Source organism: Idiotropiscis lumnitzeri, chromosome 7 (assembly GCF_059441095.1).
Source record: "Idiotropiscis lumnitzeri isolate Australia: NSW breed Sydney's pygmy pipehorse chromosome 7, RoL_Ilum_1.0, whole genome shotgun sequence".
Taxonomy (NCBI): Eukaryota; Metazoa; Chordata; class Actinopteri; order Syngnathiformes; family Syngnathidae; genus Idiotropiscis; species Idiotropiscis lumnitzeri.
Genome location: NC_142397.1, coordinates 12,772,422 through 12,786,763, shown reverse-complemented (window position 1 = coordinate 12,786,763; position 14,342 = coordinate 12,772,422). Strand labels below are relative to the sequence as shown.

At 43.7% G+C, this 14,342-nt stretch overlaps 1 protein-coding gene across 1 annotated transcript; it reads right to left on the bottom strand.

Annotated features, from left to right (window-relative positions):
• Positions 1-219: 219 nt before the first annotated feature.
• On the bottom strand, positions 220-14,337 carry prpf8 (pre-mRNA processing factor 8). Its single transcript, XM_088300072.1, has 43 exons — positions 14,150-14,337; positions 13,508-13,631; positions 13,257-13,425; positions 12,901-13,065; positions 12,526-12,744; positions 12,232-12,444; positions 11,974-12,099; positions 11,714-11,819; positions 11,200-11,390; positions 10,979-11,098; positions 10,680-10,869; positions 10,416-10,535; positions 10,186-10,320; positions 9,916-10,045; positions 9,501-9,697; positions 9,184-9,390; positions 8,742-8,905; positions 8,535-8,661; positions 8,121-8,313; positions 7,815-8,002; positions 7,470-7,708; positions 7,138-7,284; positions 6,843-7,053; positions 6,597-6,713; positions 6,242-6,489; positions 5,976-6,155; positions 5,519-5,654; positions 5,202-5,371; positions 4,970-5,099; positions 4,708-4,854; positions 4,441-4,601; positions 4,137-4,328; positions 3,793-4,030; positions 3,551-3,679; positions 3,250-3,363; positions 2,973-3,146; positions 2,615-2,808; positions 2,269-2,508; positions 1,890-2,031; positions 1,628-1,768; positions 1,371-1,510; positions 897-1,099; positions 220-768 (listed from the first exon to the last, which is right to left on the bottom strand). The coding sequence occupies exons 2-43, from the start codon at positions 13,617-13,619 to the stop codon at positions 614-616; spliced, it is 7,020 nt and encodes a 2,339-aa protein (XP_088156198.1). The 5' UTR covers positions 13,620-13,631; positions 14,150-14,337; the 3' UTR covers positions 220-613.
• Positions 14,338-14,342: the final 5 nt, after the last annotated feature.

The following is a 14,342-nucleotide window of genomic DNA, read 5'->3' as shown; positions in this document are numbered from 1 at the left end:
GCCCTGAGATTGGCTGGCAACCAGTGCAGGGTTTATAACAGGTCTCTCGCCCAAAGATTGCTCGGATGGTCTTGGACTCACCCACAACCCTCATGAGGATAAACAGTACAGAAAATGGATGGGTAGATGGATCTCTGACTGATAACTAATGTGGGAAAAATAAATAAATCAAAGCTACTGTATGGTGGTGGAACGAAAAGTGGAAGTAGATAAGAGAAATGTATAAAAATGACATCTTTATTTAAATCCAAGATACAAAGTCACAGAAACTCAGTATGGGATTAACTGACAAGGGAAATTAACATTTTACTTCTCAAATGATAGAACAAGTACTTCTGCCTTTGAAACAATCATAATATTACACTATAGTCCTGGAGAAAAAAATTATCAAATGAATACACATTTGATGTACCAGAACTCCCCTCAAAAAACACAGAGAGCAAATTGACTGCAACTAGAGGAAACTGTGAAAAAAATTGAAGGAAATATGGGAGGAATTACAAGAGTAGCTGTCTTGCTTTAACATTAAAATGTCCAAACAGTTACATGTGAGGAGGAGAAACTTTACAAGAGCGATTCTGACAGCGCCTCCCATAAAAATGAGTCTCTCTATTCAACCATACATGTCCTCGCGATCGGCGTTGTAGATTTCACCCTCCTGTAACGAGGCAAAGTTTAGGAAGTGCGATGGTCGATGGACTTCGTGGTAGAACTCCTTGGGGTTGGCCAGCTGCAGGTCATACTTCATGTTAGGGTCATGACGCACACCTGGATGGAAAGAGGGAAGGAAAATAAATTAAGAAGGGGAGTGATAATCTTATTCCTTAAAGCTGAACACTGTGATGCTGACAAATGACTAAGTTATTGTGAAGCACACAGAGGGAAAAGGGATTTACCCATGAAATTGTAGTTCCAGGAAACTTGACCTGGTACCATAAAGAAGCCCAGGAAGCGATCAGAGAGCAGCATCTGGACCCTCTCGTAGTGGGAAGGCAGATAACCTTTCGGGTTGTTGCCCTTGTCTGTGTTCTGTCTGCCCCACTCGTAGCCGCTTGGTGTCAGCTTGTAGGCCGTCAGCGTGCACGACCCTGGCGTGAAGCTAGAAATGAAAAAATATTAAGTTGTTGCTATAAGAGTAAAGAAGCAAAAAAGGTTGGAATCATACCATTTCAACACCCCCCACCCAACCCCAAAAAATCTACCTGCAAACAAGGAGAAGTCGTTCTTTCATATAAGGTTACTATATACACATTTCATTTTTTTAAAGGAACACCCATCCTGCATTTCTCTCCATTTTCCCCACAGTTGCAGGATGACGTTGCACATTGATGTTTTTTATTAACAACTCTTGGCAATGCATTGATGTTTACCTGCACGTGATGATGATGGTCTTTTCTCCATCCCAAGAGGGATTGTCAGCCATGACCTTGGCGTGGGTCGTGACATCCTGGGGGGACAGCTGCGGTGACTCATTAGGCTGTGTGTGGATCCAACCGAGGGGTTCCATTTCCTTTCGGAGAGGAAGACATTTCAGTATGAATACTTAAAATATTTTAGACATGGATTACATTATATCCAGAACAAAAGAGACGTTGCTTAAAAGGAAGTGTGATTTCCCTAATCTTACTTTCAGATATTCGTGTCCTGGAAGCTGGTTGGGCAGGTGGACAGTCTGATGGGTCCCCCATTGAGGCACCATGACAATACAACGGATCTCCTTTACCTGAGGGTTGTCAGGTGGGCTGGTGCCATACAGGTAGCCTGCAATCTGGAACAGAAAACAATCTTAATACATACTAGTCAGGTTTATTCTGCACAGATGTAATTAAGGATGCGAAGTCGACGACAATCATTACGAATTTGTAAAACTATCAACTACTGGGGCATACCTGTGCACGCAAATCTGAAATGCAGATGAACTTCTTGAGAACATTCTTGGGCAGGATGTAGGTGTATCCTGTCTCTTTGATATCATCAGAGGACACGTAAATGTGGTTGGTGCGGAGATGGAGGTTGGCAGCCGAGATCGCTCTGGCAGGGGAAGTACAACGGGCTTTTATTACTCACTACAGAAACTAAAGTTAACCTCCTGGTAGGGACTAGCCCTTTTCTGACTAAACAATCTTTCTCGTGTATATTAATTTAAGTTGCTAATATATCACACACTATAGAAACGAGAAGTTCATATTTATATACACCTTTCTACTAGCATATGTTGCGTAGTTTCAGTGAGGCCTCTTTAGACAAATCACTCAATCTGCCACATACCTGACCCTCCATTCCGTCTTGGAGGAGAAGGTCTGCGTCTCGTAGTTGGATGTGGTGGAAGTGATGATCTCATCGCCGTGTTTGTTGACGGTGCGCGTCTGTGTGGCGGTGAGCTGCGATTGCTCTTTCGTCTGCTTCTCAATTTCAGCGATCTGCTGGCGTTGCTGCGAGGGAGCAGAGATTTCCATACCGAGGATGATGTCACGGATCTCAGATTGGGTGAGTGACGCCACGTTCACACTGGAGGGGGAGAAGCAGCAGACATGTTGGGTGCTCAATTCTTTTGTCCTCTTTCTCATGCTTGACACATAAATTAAACTTGGTTCAGCCCAGACAAGAGACTGACTTGTTCTTTTTGCCGTAGTCAGCCAGAATGAGGTCTTTCAGTTGCACTTCCACCTTGATCCATTCCTCATCCGTGAGAGTGGGCCAAATGTGATGAGGCTCGGTGATGGTGGTCTTGTCGGGTTTGAGGATGACTTTGGCACGGTCATTGTTGACGTGGAGCGCTCTTAGGATCAGGATGAGTCGAGAGAAGGCCTAGAGATGGATGGAGCAAATCACAAAAACTTCTTACACAGGCATATAAGTACGTAATCAGTTTAGAGTATTGGGTAATTTCATGACAGCAAAATAACCATGGGGGGGAGGGGGGAAACAAATCTTAAAATATCTGAATTTTTGCGGGACAGAGGAAGACTCACGGTGTAAGATGAAATGGTCTTAAGCCAGTCATCGTAGAGGTTGAACAGCACCATCTGAGGCTCGGTGGCTTTGAGGATCAGGTCTCCAAACTTCTCCACCTTCAGACAGGCCTGGAAGGGCAGCTGCAACTCAGAGCCCTTGATCACAATGTTGGGGAAGTCAAGCAAGTGGACCTGGTGAAAGCGAAGGATGTCATTAGAAATGTAAGGCATTGAAGTGATGTCAATATGCAGAGCTAATAATTATGACTCCATTGTTATAATAATTATGTCTTACCTCCAGAGGGTCCAGCATACCCTTTCTGGTCACAATGATCTGCTTCGGTTGCTCCTCCACAGGGAGGGAGCGGATCAAGGCAGCAACTTCTTCAGCTGTCTTCCATTTAGCAAGCTACAAGGAAATCAAGCTGCATTATTAGTAGCTACCAACAGTTTTACTTTAATGTCAAATCATCAACTAAATGGACACAACTGTTTGTCACATCTCAAATAACAATGGTTGTTAATTGTCGTTCAACAAAAAGCCTAATTGTGATCACTAATTTGCCGCATGGGGAAATTATGTTCAATGTTCTCACCTGCCCCAGACGTTTCTGTCCAGCCCACACAGATGTGTGAATGATCTTGAGGAAGAGCTGTCCAGTCCTGGGGTTGAAGATGAAAATGGCTCCATTGATGGGTTTTGTTGTCAAGTTGCCCTCAAAGGTCTGGGGAAAGGTGAAAGATTCATCTGAACATTATAGACAAGTTGTATAGTGATAACTGATAGTATGTTACTAGCAAGAATATTCTTTTACATGGAATATGAATCAGCACACACCTTGTGGATGGTGACTCTGTAGACATTGGTGTCATCCACAAACCAAATGATTTGGTTCGAGAAAAGCTCCCCATAGTTCTGTGAGGACAGGTAGGGCTCAGTGGGTTCTGAAGAGTAGAGCTGGAGACCCTTACGGATGCGCTCCCGGAGCACATACAAGGCAGGGTTGGCCTTCATAATCTTGGCCATGGCCTGCTGGATCAAAGGCTTGCTGCCCGGGAACCAGTTCCCGTAGCCACTGTACAAAGACAGAAAATGCAAAACATCATGTTCATATGTTGAGGTTAAAAATTTACTCAAGGTTAATCTTGTTTTACAGCCACGCATTTTCACAATGTACTAACCTGTGCAAATTGTAGGCCAAGTCGATGGCAATGAGCACCCCAGTGGGGGAAGGGTAGATACTCATGTTGTCTGTGGTGTAGTCCAAGAACTTAGCCCTGGCGTAGCGCTCAATGTCATGTGAGTCATAGTCGCCCCAGCGCAGCTGAATGTCAATCCAGTACTTTTGCGTGGTGGTGCTGTCCATCACATCCCTGCAACAAAAGCAGCAGAGAATTCACTCAACGCTCAAACGGTTTTATAAATGATCGAACAGACAAGCGCATTGGAACAGTTTAGAATTATTTTCTGATGTAAAAATCATACTTTGAGTCCGCAAGCAGAGATGGTCGAGAGACGTTCCACTTATAGGATGCGAAAAGGAGGATGTCGGCACAGGATGAGTTCATCTTATATGACTTCCTGGGGTGGATGGTCTCCTTCTGCACAGTCTCGATCTCAAGAGCATCTAGCTCCTGGTCAAACACCTGGAATCCAAAACAGTCACATTTGTATCAGAGGAAAATGAGGTGATAATCTTTTATTTTCTCTTATACCGCAGAAATAATACCATAGCAGTGACATAAAACCAACCTGACAGAGATCCATAACAATGCTCTCGTGGATCTTCTGCCACAAGTGAGCTCTGAAGATCTGAATGAGGGAGATTTTCAGGGTGGGAATCTTCCCATGCATGAAGATTCCAGTCAAGTCTAGTTGCACCTGGAAGCCGACATATACCTACAAACAAGAAGGGGGAGAAAACCATTATCTTGTGGTAGAGCTTTAAACACCCACGATCACCTTCAACAAAAACAAATTATGAAAAGTAGTAATTCTGCAGTAGGAGACTTACATTGGCTCTGTTAATGGTAGGCGACCACCACAGAGTGAAACGACGGTTGGGGATTTGGTTGAGACCAGATCTCTGAGCATTTGTCAGCTTCTTCCATTTCATGGACTCTTCAAATCCACTGGCCTTCTCCCTACAGGCCACAAATAAAATTCATGCACACTTAATCCAATTCTATATTAAAAATAAATATTATATTTTCAACTAAGATGACTGCTTCCGCATAATTTCTCACCAGAAAAGACCTTCCCAAGTGGGGAAGTAAGTGCCTTTGAAGAGCGTGTGTTCCAGGATGCCCTCCACACCACCTAAAGCCTGGATCATGTCAGTTCGGTAGTTGTTGAGGTTCCACAGTTTACCATCATGCCTTTGGTGGGTCCACCAAAATGGATTCTGCTTTAAAACCTGCAATCCACAGATAAATTAAAATGCAGATTTGCACCAATGTTTGCCATCTACTTGCACGTGTCAGTATCACATGTTCAGGCTGACAACAATTGGGTTCAACATGAAGTATAACATGCGTTTCAACCACACGTCCTTCTGCTATACCTGATATTGTTTAAAATCTGTCCGGACTCGCCAGCCTTTGTCATAGGCCAATGTGTGTCTGTCCTTTTGGAAAAGGGTGTTGATACGTGGGATTCCTCTGTCCCACGAATCCTCTAAATCCTCCAAAGTCAGTCGCCTGGGAGACAAACACAAAGGGACATTTGTTTCAGTTGGAATTCAAGCTCTCTTTCTGTATTGTTAATGCAAGCTATAAATTCTTGGGTCCAGACAACCAAAATGCAACCCAGTTGAATTCACATGCATTCCAAAAAATATAGAGCAGCCACAAATGAACGGCCACTTTGAGGGATTAGAAATATGAATGTTGACATTTTTTTTGGGATAAAATCCACCTGTGTTCAGCACATTAAAAGGTCTCAACAGCAGATAAATTACCAAATCCAACCTTACTTGGTGGAGACACATTTTAAAACAATAATAGGCCAAGAGAACATACCTGTTCTGTGCAATGGCCTCTTGCCTCTTGAGGGCATACTCAGCCCACACCCTCTGCGAGTCGATGAACTCACTTTCCCATGGCTGAATGTAACGGTACAAATTTGGAATGAGCTGGTCCTCTTCATGACTCATTCCAGACCTGAAGTGGGTGATTCCCACATCTGTCTGCTTGGACCAACTGGCAGGGAGAGAAGGGTGTAAGCCTTTAGAACTTAACCAATAATTAGCTTGAGAGTCCAGTAAGCTGGATGGGTCCTGACTTACCGCAGATCAGACTGTGGTATGAGCACATGCCCCATGGACAACATGCCCAGGCCGCCCAACTCTTTGGGAGTGTAGAAAACAACAGGCGGGAAACGGCTAGGCATTTTGGAGTTCAGTCCGATCTTGATACGCGTCTGAATCTTGTTCTCACACTTGACCAGCAGATCCAGCAGTTCCTGTGTGTTGACCACCGCTTCACGGAAGTAGGTCATCAGGCCAATAAGAGCTGTGTTCCATTTGTTCACAATCTAAAGGTGGAAATATAAAAGGGAAATTATGACACACAATCTAGTTTGACAACCACAAGTTTCAATGTTGATCTAAGCAGCAGGGTTCTCTCTTTTGGTCTGTTTACCTTTGTGAATGTGGTTGAGCCTGAGGCCATCAAGATCTGGCGCACTCGGTTGTGGAAGCGCTGCATTGATTCATCATCCACACGCAGGAAACACTGAGCTGTCCTCTCCTTGGTAACCTACAAATGCAAAAATAATATGAATTAGCCATTCAATACAGTTACAGCATATGCAAAACCATCTGAATTATCGATTGTAAAACTTTTTGATAGCAAGAAACTCTGGTATTAATCAATGTGTTTTCTCACCTCATTCTGCAAATTCCAGACACCATCCTTATGGGTGAACTCCTCATAGCTTGTTCGACATTTAGGCAAGATGCGGCACTCAAAGCCGCACATGTTGAAGAGCAGGTTGGGGTTGTCTTTGCTGTAGACTGACACAAAGCTGTTCTCCCATTGGACCGTGGTCACTGACCTTGGCAGGCGGTTCTTGATGTCCCAAAAGACAGCACGCCCACTGGAGAAAAATACAACAAAATAAATTTCTCATAGACCCCATTAACATGGGTGAATTTATGTTAAAATGGGGCTGAGGACGTACAGATTGACATCATGCTTCATCAGTCTCATGCGGGCATCACGTGGCCAGCACTTTTTGTTGTTGTAGCCCACAATGTTCTCATTGTTGGGGTCAGGGTGCTCTGTCAAGTACCTCTGAATGAGGTCCCTCGCCTCATCAGCAGAAAACCTGATGAAGCCATGAAAACATTATTATTCGCTATTTCAATTAATAAGCAAGGCTCTACATATAGAAAAATGTACTCATAGACTAAGCAGATCACATACAATGCTAATGTAATTTTGACCATTAGATATGTGCTGCCAAAGAGTTCCATTTCCAAACACACACAGGAAGGGCTGAGTCAATCTAACCTGAAAAAGATGTGGATGCGGTCAATGTAGCGGCAATACAGCCTAATTGGATGGGCACTTTCTGTTGCCGTATCTTGGAAACTGAGGAAATCGTTGGGCATTTGGGGTGGCCCTGCCATCTCACTGGCACGATGCAAGCCCAGCACCAGCAGATCCATTACCAGGCCGTAGTACTGTACAATGAACGAGGCAAACTGGAGTCCCCGGATGATGCCGTAAGAGTTTGTGTGGTTCATGTCCTACAAAACCAGTTGCGTACACACAAACAAATAAATCAGGTTTACATTTAGTACTGCAGAAAATGAAAAGCTTGAGTAATGATTCAAGTAAAGCACTGTCGATTACCTTGTAGTTAATGACAACATTGTTCTTGGCCGTCATATAATCGGCAATGTTGTGGTCAACAATAAGACGCAGCAGCCTGTTGAGCAACGTCAAATCGATTTTTTCATACATCTTTTCATAGCGAGACTCAAGCATCACGTTGCACTCTCCTTCTGCAGTCTCCCAAACATCCTGCAAGTTGTTAATGCCTGCAAAGAACAAGTATAACAATTTAGTCCAGGTAGCACCGTGGAGCTGGGGGGTTATGTTGTCAAAGATTAAGTACGGTCTGTAAATATTACAAATTCTTGATATGACATGTCTGACCTTGGCACCACTTGTAGACGAGCAGTGGCGGTGGTTCAGTGTCAGCTGGTTTGATCCAAGGTGGGAAGAGTCTCCTCTTGTCTGCTTCATACCATAGGTATTGATCAAGGTAGGCATCTGTGATCTTCTCCAGGGGTTCCACATCATACACTGGCACCAAGTGGCTGTACAGGTCCATGAACTCAATACCCACCTATACAAGAAAGAACAAGGGCTGAGTGTGAAAAGGCGGTTTGTGATGCAATGAGTAAGATCACGGGCATGACCTATAGTCAAAAATCAATGGAGGGAAAAAAAATGTATAACTGATTTTCATTTGAGGCTTAATTATTTCTTAGTCAATGTCAAGTCTGGACACATCCGTGACATGTGAACATTGCTTGGGGGAGAGAGGGTGTTCCAATCATTGCTGACCTCCTTGAAGGCTCGCTGTGTGAGAAGGTGACGCTTGATTCTGGACAAAGCCTCGTGAGGGTTGTCATAAGCCTGCTCGATCAGCCCAAGTTCTTCTCTCTGAGACTGGTTCAAGCGAGATTTCACACTAGAAGACACAAGAAAGGAACATCACTGAAGGCAACTTGTAAGAGGTACATAATATTAAACTCTCGGAGGACTGCTTACCTGTAAGCCTCTTTAAGCCTTTCCAGAGCCAGGATTAGCAGTTTGGTGTCATGTTTGTATGACAGTGGAGGGAAGGGGATGGGTGAGAAACGTCGACTTTCTAGCCAGTGGACAGTTGTAGTGTAAATGGCTACAGCTTCCTCAGCTGTAATGTAGGGCCCATCCTATAAGCAAATCATAACTTGAAAAGGCGAGAAAATTCTTTACAATGGTAATATTTCTGACGACCTTAAAAAATAAAATAAGACCATTAAATTCTATAACAAGCAATGTCTTAACGGTGGCAAGTCAACTGCCGGTGCAGCCAATAAGCAAAAGCTACCACTTAAATATAATATTCCTTCAGTTCTTATGCATATGCAAACAGACCAATGCAAGTGCGTCTCAGTAAGAGGTTTTCATACAAGACAAATAGTACTATACATTTTTATCTGTGCAATACCTTCAAGTAGTTGTGCTGTCTCTCCTGCTCAGCCTTTAGGTACAAACGGGTCAGTCTTCCCAGGTTCTTTTTGCAGACTGTCTTGTCTACAGTGGCTCCACGGCGGATTCGCTCACGGTTGTAGTGGGCCGTGTTGGTCCACCAGTCAGCTTTGGCCTTCACGTAACGCAGGATCATGTTCTCAATGGGTGTTGGCAAACCAGGTACCTGCAGAATTTAAGGTCTTTAGTTTTAAAGGGTTAACACATGTAGTTCCTATTATCACATGGGGTACAAGAACATATGCATGTTTGTACAAAGGTTTGCAAGGTGCCCACCTTCCACGGGATGTTGGCCTTCCAGCACCTCCAAGATTCACTGAGGTGCTGCAGGATGGTCCTGGCTTTGTTTTGTTTGATGCCCTCAGGCATCATGTCCAAGATGTCGTGCATCACAGCCGCACGCAACTCCAGGTCAAAGTGCGACTCCACACGCTGTTTGGTCACAGTCTTGGCTACACCCTTGGAGTGACGTCCTGCAGGGATATTTTAGACAAACTGTTTGTGCAAAATGGCATTGCAAGTGTCTAGAACACAGCATTTTTTACCTTGCATACCGCGATTGTCAACTCTTAGATAGAAAATAACTAACTGAATGATTATAATTTTATTATTGGATCAAGTGAAGCTGCATGAGCTGGTTTGTAGGGTTGGGGACTGATAACCGTGAGGTTTTCATACGAATGTGACCCACCTTCAAATTGCCTGGCCAGAAGATTTCCAAGCCACCTCTCCAACAGTGGTGTTATGCCCCTCATGAAGAAAAGCCACACCCTCCAGCCAGGTGCCCAGAAACCACAACCTGGGCCCTTGCCAACGGGACCCTGCGTTAAACAAAAACATGAATAAGAAGACGAGGGGTTGCAGCTTCTCTGCTGTGACACAATGAAAGTTGGATACAAAAACGAACAAGAAGACTAATAATTATTTTTAAGTTGCAGTTTGGCTGACTATTATAACTTACCGTATTGAACCGGTAGTAAATGAGATGTTTCAGATCTTTGCACATCCGGATTTGTCTCATCAGCTTGTACTTGTAGCGATACATGCCAGTCAGCTGACCCACATGAGCAAAGATGTACTGCAGCCCATCAGCCAACTAAAAAGTACAAAGACACTTCTGCGTTTAGTCCTACAAAATGGCTTACATAACTCAGAAGGATACGGTTTCGTGGTATAAATATTGAGTCTGACCTGGAATGCATCCACATTTCCCAGTCTGTACTGAACATGACTGTCCACCACCAGCTTGCTGAGTCGCAACACCTCTCTACAGAGATGGAAAGCGTTGCCAAATCTTGACTTTTTACGTTCCTGGGAGACAAAAACAATGTGTCAAGTGGACAAAATGTAGACAGACAGTTCTCCTAAACAAGGAAATGCTTCAAACGTTACCATTCATAGCTTGATGTTGAGGTATTTATGCAAAAAGAACATGTTCTGGCTTTTCATTTTCACCTTTGTGGTCAGCGTCTTTACGGGCTTCAAGTTGAAGTTGTAGTCCAAATGAAGATAGTTAAGGTTCTTTCGGTGGATAAGCAGATTGAGCATGTTGTAACCCTGTCGGCAGACCTGCAGGCCGACCTCTACCCAGTCAAGCTTAGTGGACTGAAAGAACTTGGTGGCCTTGAAGGAACGGAAGAGATACCTACAAGGCAGCAAGAGAAAAATCTTAACACACAACCCGAGCAGACAAAGTAAATATGATTCTATAAGAAGAGAACATCAATATAACTGAAATATCCAGTGAGGCACACCTCTTTTTCTGGGCTTTGGGAGGTCTGTGTTTGAGAGCATTGAGCACGTAGTACTTCAGCAGTTTCTGGTATGACACACGCACTTTTACCGGTTGTCCTGCAGGGCAGTGCTCACGATACCTGTAAAACAAATGACACTCCTATTGAGATGGGGTGGGGAAGCCCTGGGAGCCTTATCATCTTCAAAAATTGTAAATTTGCCAATGTTTTTGTTCGCTCACCAGTTCTTGATGAGAGGGATATCTATGGCTCTCCTGGTGCGACCAGAACGCAAGTTGAAAGGTCTTGGCGCCCATAGCAAAGCGATGCCATTGGCTGTGTTGTCGGTGTAAAGAGGAGTCTCTTTGAGGAAGGGCTCCACAAACTCAGGAAGCTCAAACTCCTCGTCATCGTCGGGAAGAGGTTCTTGACTCTGCAAGAAAGCAGGAAGTAGCAATGACGACAATGTAAGAAACGTGACAAATAAACCTCGTCACAAAAATCTCATAGATTAGGTATTGATTGCAATATCTGAATGATGACAGTCCAACTGCAATTGCAGCCAGTGATAAACAAAAGCCACCACTCATTTTAATATTCCTCCAGTTCTTACGCACAGGCAAACAGGTCAGTGCAAGTGCGCCTTAGTAAGAGGATGTATAATGCAGTCAGCTTTTGTTTCAAAATATGAATTATGAATCAAAAGATCTGACACAAGTGCATATGACATTGGGCTTATCTTAGAACCTCACTTACCTTGACCGAATGCCTGTGTGAAATGGGGTTGATGAGTGGATCAAAGTAGAATGCAGGCAGGTCTGGGTCCTCAGTCTTGATGAACACCACATTTGGTGTGTGGTACCTGCACAAAGGGCGACCAGAAACATTTTACAACGACTGAAAGACAAATACATTATGTCTAATAGAACACTGATAAAATATATACTCACAACAAATCACTTTTGTGACTTTCTATAAGAATTCATAGAATTTCTAACTGTATGGGGAAAACCTACCAGGTGAGGTGAACGTGGTGAGGCAAGTTGTTGTAAAGGTAGGGAAAGGCGATTTTGTACTCGGTCCTGATAGGTTGTCTGATGATGATCTTGTTGATGTCGTTGAACTCATTCCAGTCTTCATCCCTATTGAAGATAAAGACACAAAGCAAAAGGTTTTTTGCTAAAAAAAAAATATCACAACATGGGACATGTGTTGAAAAACTGAAAATAAAGTCCCCAAAATAATGTGTTTTAGTGAAGCCTGACAGTTCTTACTGGAGGTTAATGTCTCGAACAAGAGGCTCAAATTTTGGTCCTCCGGGTATGGCCATGTTTAAAGCCTTGGATGTGAAGAAGGCCTTGAGGTCAAACAGGTAGAAGTAGTTGTAATCAACCAAGTCTGTCAGCAGCTGGTTGGCCAACCGGTACAATGTGGACATCATGGGCAGTGAGAACTGCCAACGACGGTAAGTGGTGCCATTCACAAACCTGAATAAAAAACAAAAAACTGTGTAAGCGTAACCTTTTGCAAATAATAAAATAGCAAAAACATTCCAAGAGGCAATTTACTTTGTGGTGTCTTTGAGGGGCTGGTGCTCATACAACCATTCCACGACAGGCCCATCCTCCTCTGTGTCCAGCTCCATTTGAATGGCCTCTAGTGGTTCTACATCGAGAATGTTGTCGGCGTAATCCAGCGGCGGCTCCTCATCATCAAACGGTGGGAATCGCATCCGCTTGAAGTGTCGTCGATCACGCTTCTCTCGACGCATCATGATCCACATCGTGCTAAGAGAAAGCAGGGATTACTACAAATTCTCGTCTAATGAAACATATGGTCAATAACAGAGACTAAAAGAAATATTTAAAAATGCAATGACATGTGGTCCATCTCAACCGATAGCAGCAGTTTAATGAAAATAAGACGGGGATACTCTTCCTTACCCCCATTGGGCAATGTAGACAGGCTCGATAACCCAAGGTATTTCATTAACAAATGAAATGGCTCCAGTGATGTGGTACAGTACCGGTACATCTCTAATCTGTTCCCAAGGCATTGGCATGTTTTCCAGCAGTTTCAGCACTGCATGGGGCATGTACTTGAGGGCACTGTTTAAAAAAGAAGAAAAAAACAAACCGGTTTGTTCAGTCAGTGATGATAGAAAACTTTAACCCAATGGACCCGTATTTGAAGCATGCAAATCTAGGGATTTTTTTTCCTATGAAATTTTCTGAAGATGATAGCACATAAAGTGACTAACAAGAACTTATTACACAATATTGTATTTTTCAAATCTTACCCTAGGTAGACCCTTTTGTCATGCCGAAACTTCCTATTGGTCATGTCACCATGGTCTCTGATGATTTTGCGGACATGTTCAGGAGGCATGTCTTCCTTCTGAGCATCCACGAAGCCAAACTTTCTCTTCTCGGAATAGCGCTTTGCCTGTAACTGCTGCCATTTCCTTGCTGCAAGACATTTCACACATAACGAAATAAACCCACAGTGTGTCATCTCGGGCCTATGTAAATACATTTGCAGGCAGCAAACCTTTCTCTTGGAGTTTTTCCTCAGTCATGTAGTCTGGGACTTGTGGTGGAAGTGGGACCCCCGGAGGTGGAATCCCCGCAGGAACCCCGCGAAAGGGGAAGGCAACTGCCATGGTGCCTCACACCTACAAATAAAACGAGTAAGTACGCAACATAAGTTAAATTCGCTGCAGGAATTAGCTGTTCTCTAATAGCCAAGTCGTAAAAACACGGCTCAATGTGCAAATCAAGTCTCAGACCACTTGAGTATATTCCTCAAGTATAAAGTCCAAGATTAAGAAAAACGATTACTATGTGGTTGAAACAAATTGCTGTATGATAGTATTATTGATGTATGTTAGCCGACTTTCGGCTAACAATACTGTCTGGCTAACGTTAGCTAACCCATTGTGGAACGGCAACGCTGTAAAAATGAAACAAATTCGGTCATACGAATGTTTTTGTTTAAAATATAACGAGCGCTATGAATACTTCTATTATTGTGGGAGAGAACCAAATACCTTATTTCGTGTTGTTCCGCTAAGCGCAACAATGGCGCTAGGACAGCCAAACGTGGTAATGGCGGCGCGCAAGCTAAAAGCTAATAAATTAGCACAGCGGCCTCGCGGCCTGTAGTAATAGCAATACATGCAGCGTCACTCACCGTGCTCCCTTCGCTCCCACGACGATTTGTTGGAAAATCTGTTTGGATGCGCGTTCACTTCACCAAAACATGTCTCGTTCAGTGCAGTTTGTCTACCGAAAACTGCATCACACACGACAAGCGACGATAGTCAGACAACGTACGCCGACTAGTTGAATTCGTAACGACAAATACGTCAGATGGATGACGTTTT

Bases quoted from the DNA above. Each gene is read 5' to 3' on its own strand.
- prpf8 (XM_088300072.1), bottom strand. From the start codon at position 13,619: ATGGCAGTTGCCTTCCCCTTTCGCGGGGTTCCTGCGGGGATTCCACCT. The intron at 13,066-13,256 runs GTAAGATTTGAA...TTTTTTAAACAG, and splicing joins GACAAAAGGGTCTACCTAGG to TGCCCTCAAGTACATGCCCC. The intron at 9,698-9,915 runs GTGGGTCACATT...ATATCCCTGCAG, and splicing joins TCTGGCCAGGCAATTTGAAG to GACGTCACTCCAAGGGTGTA.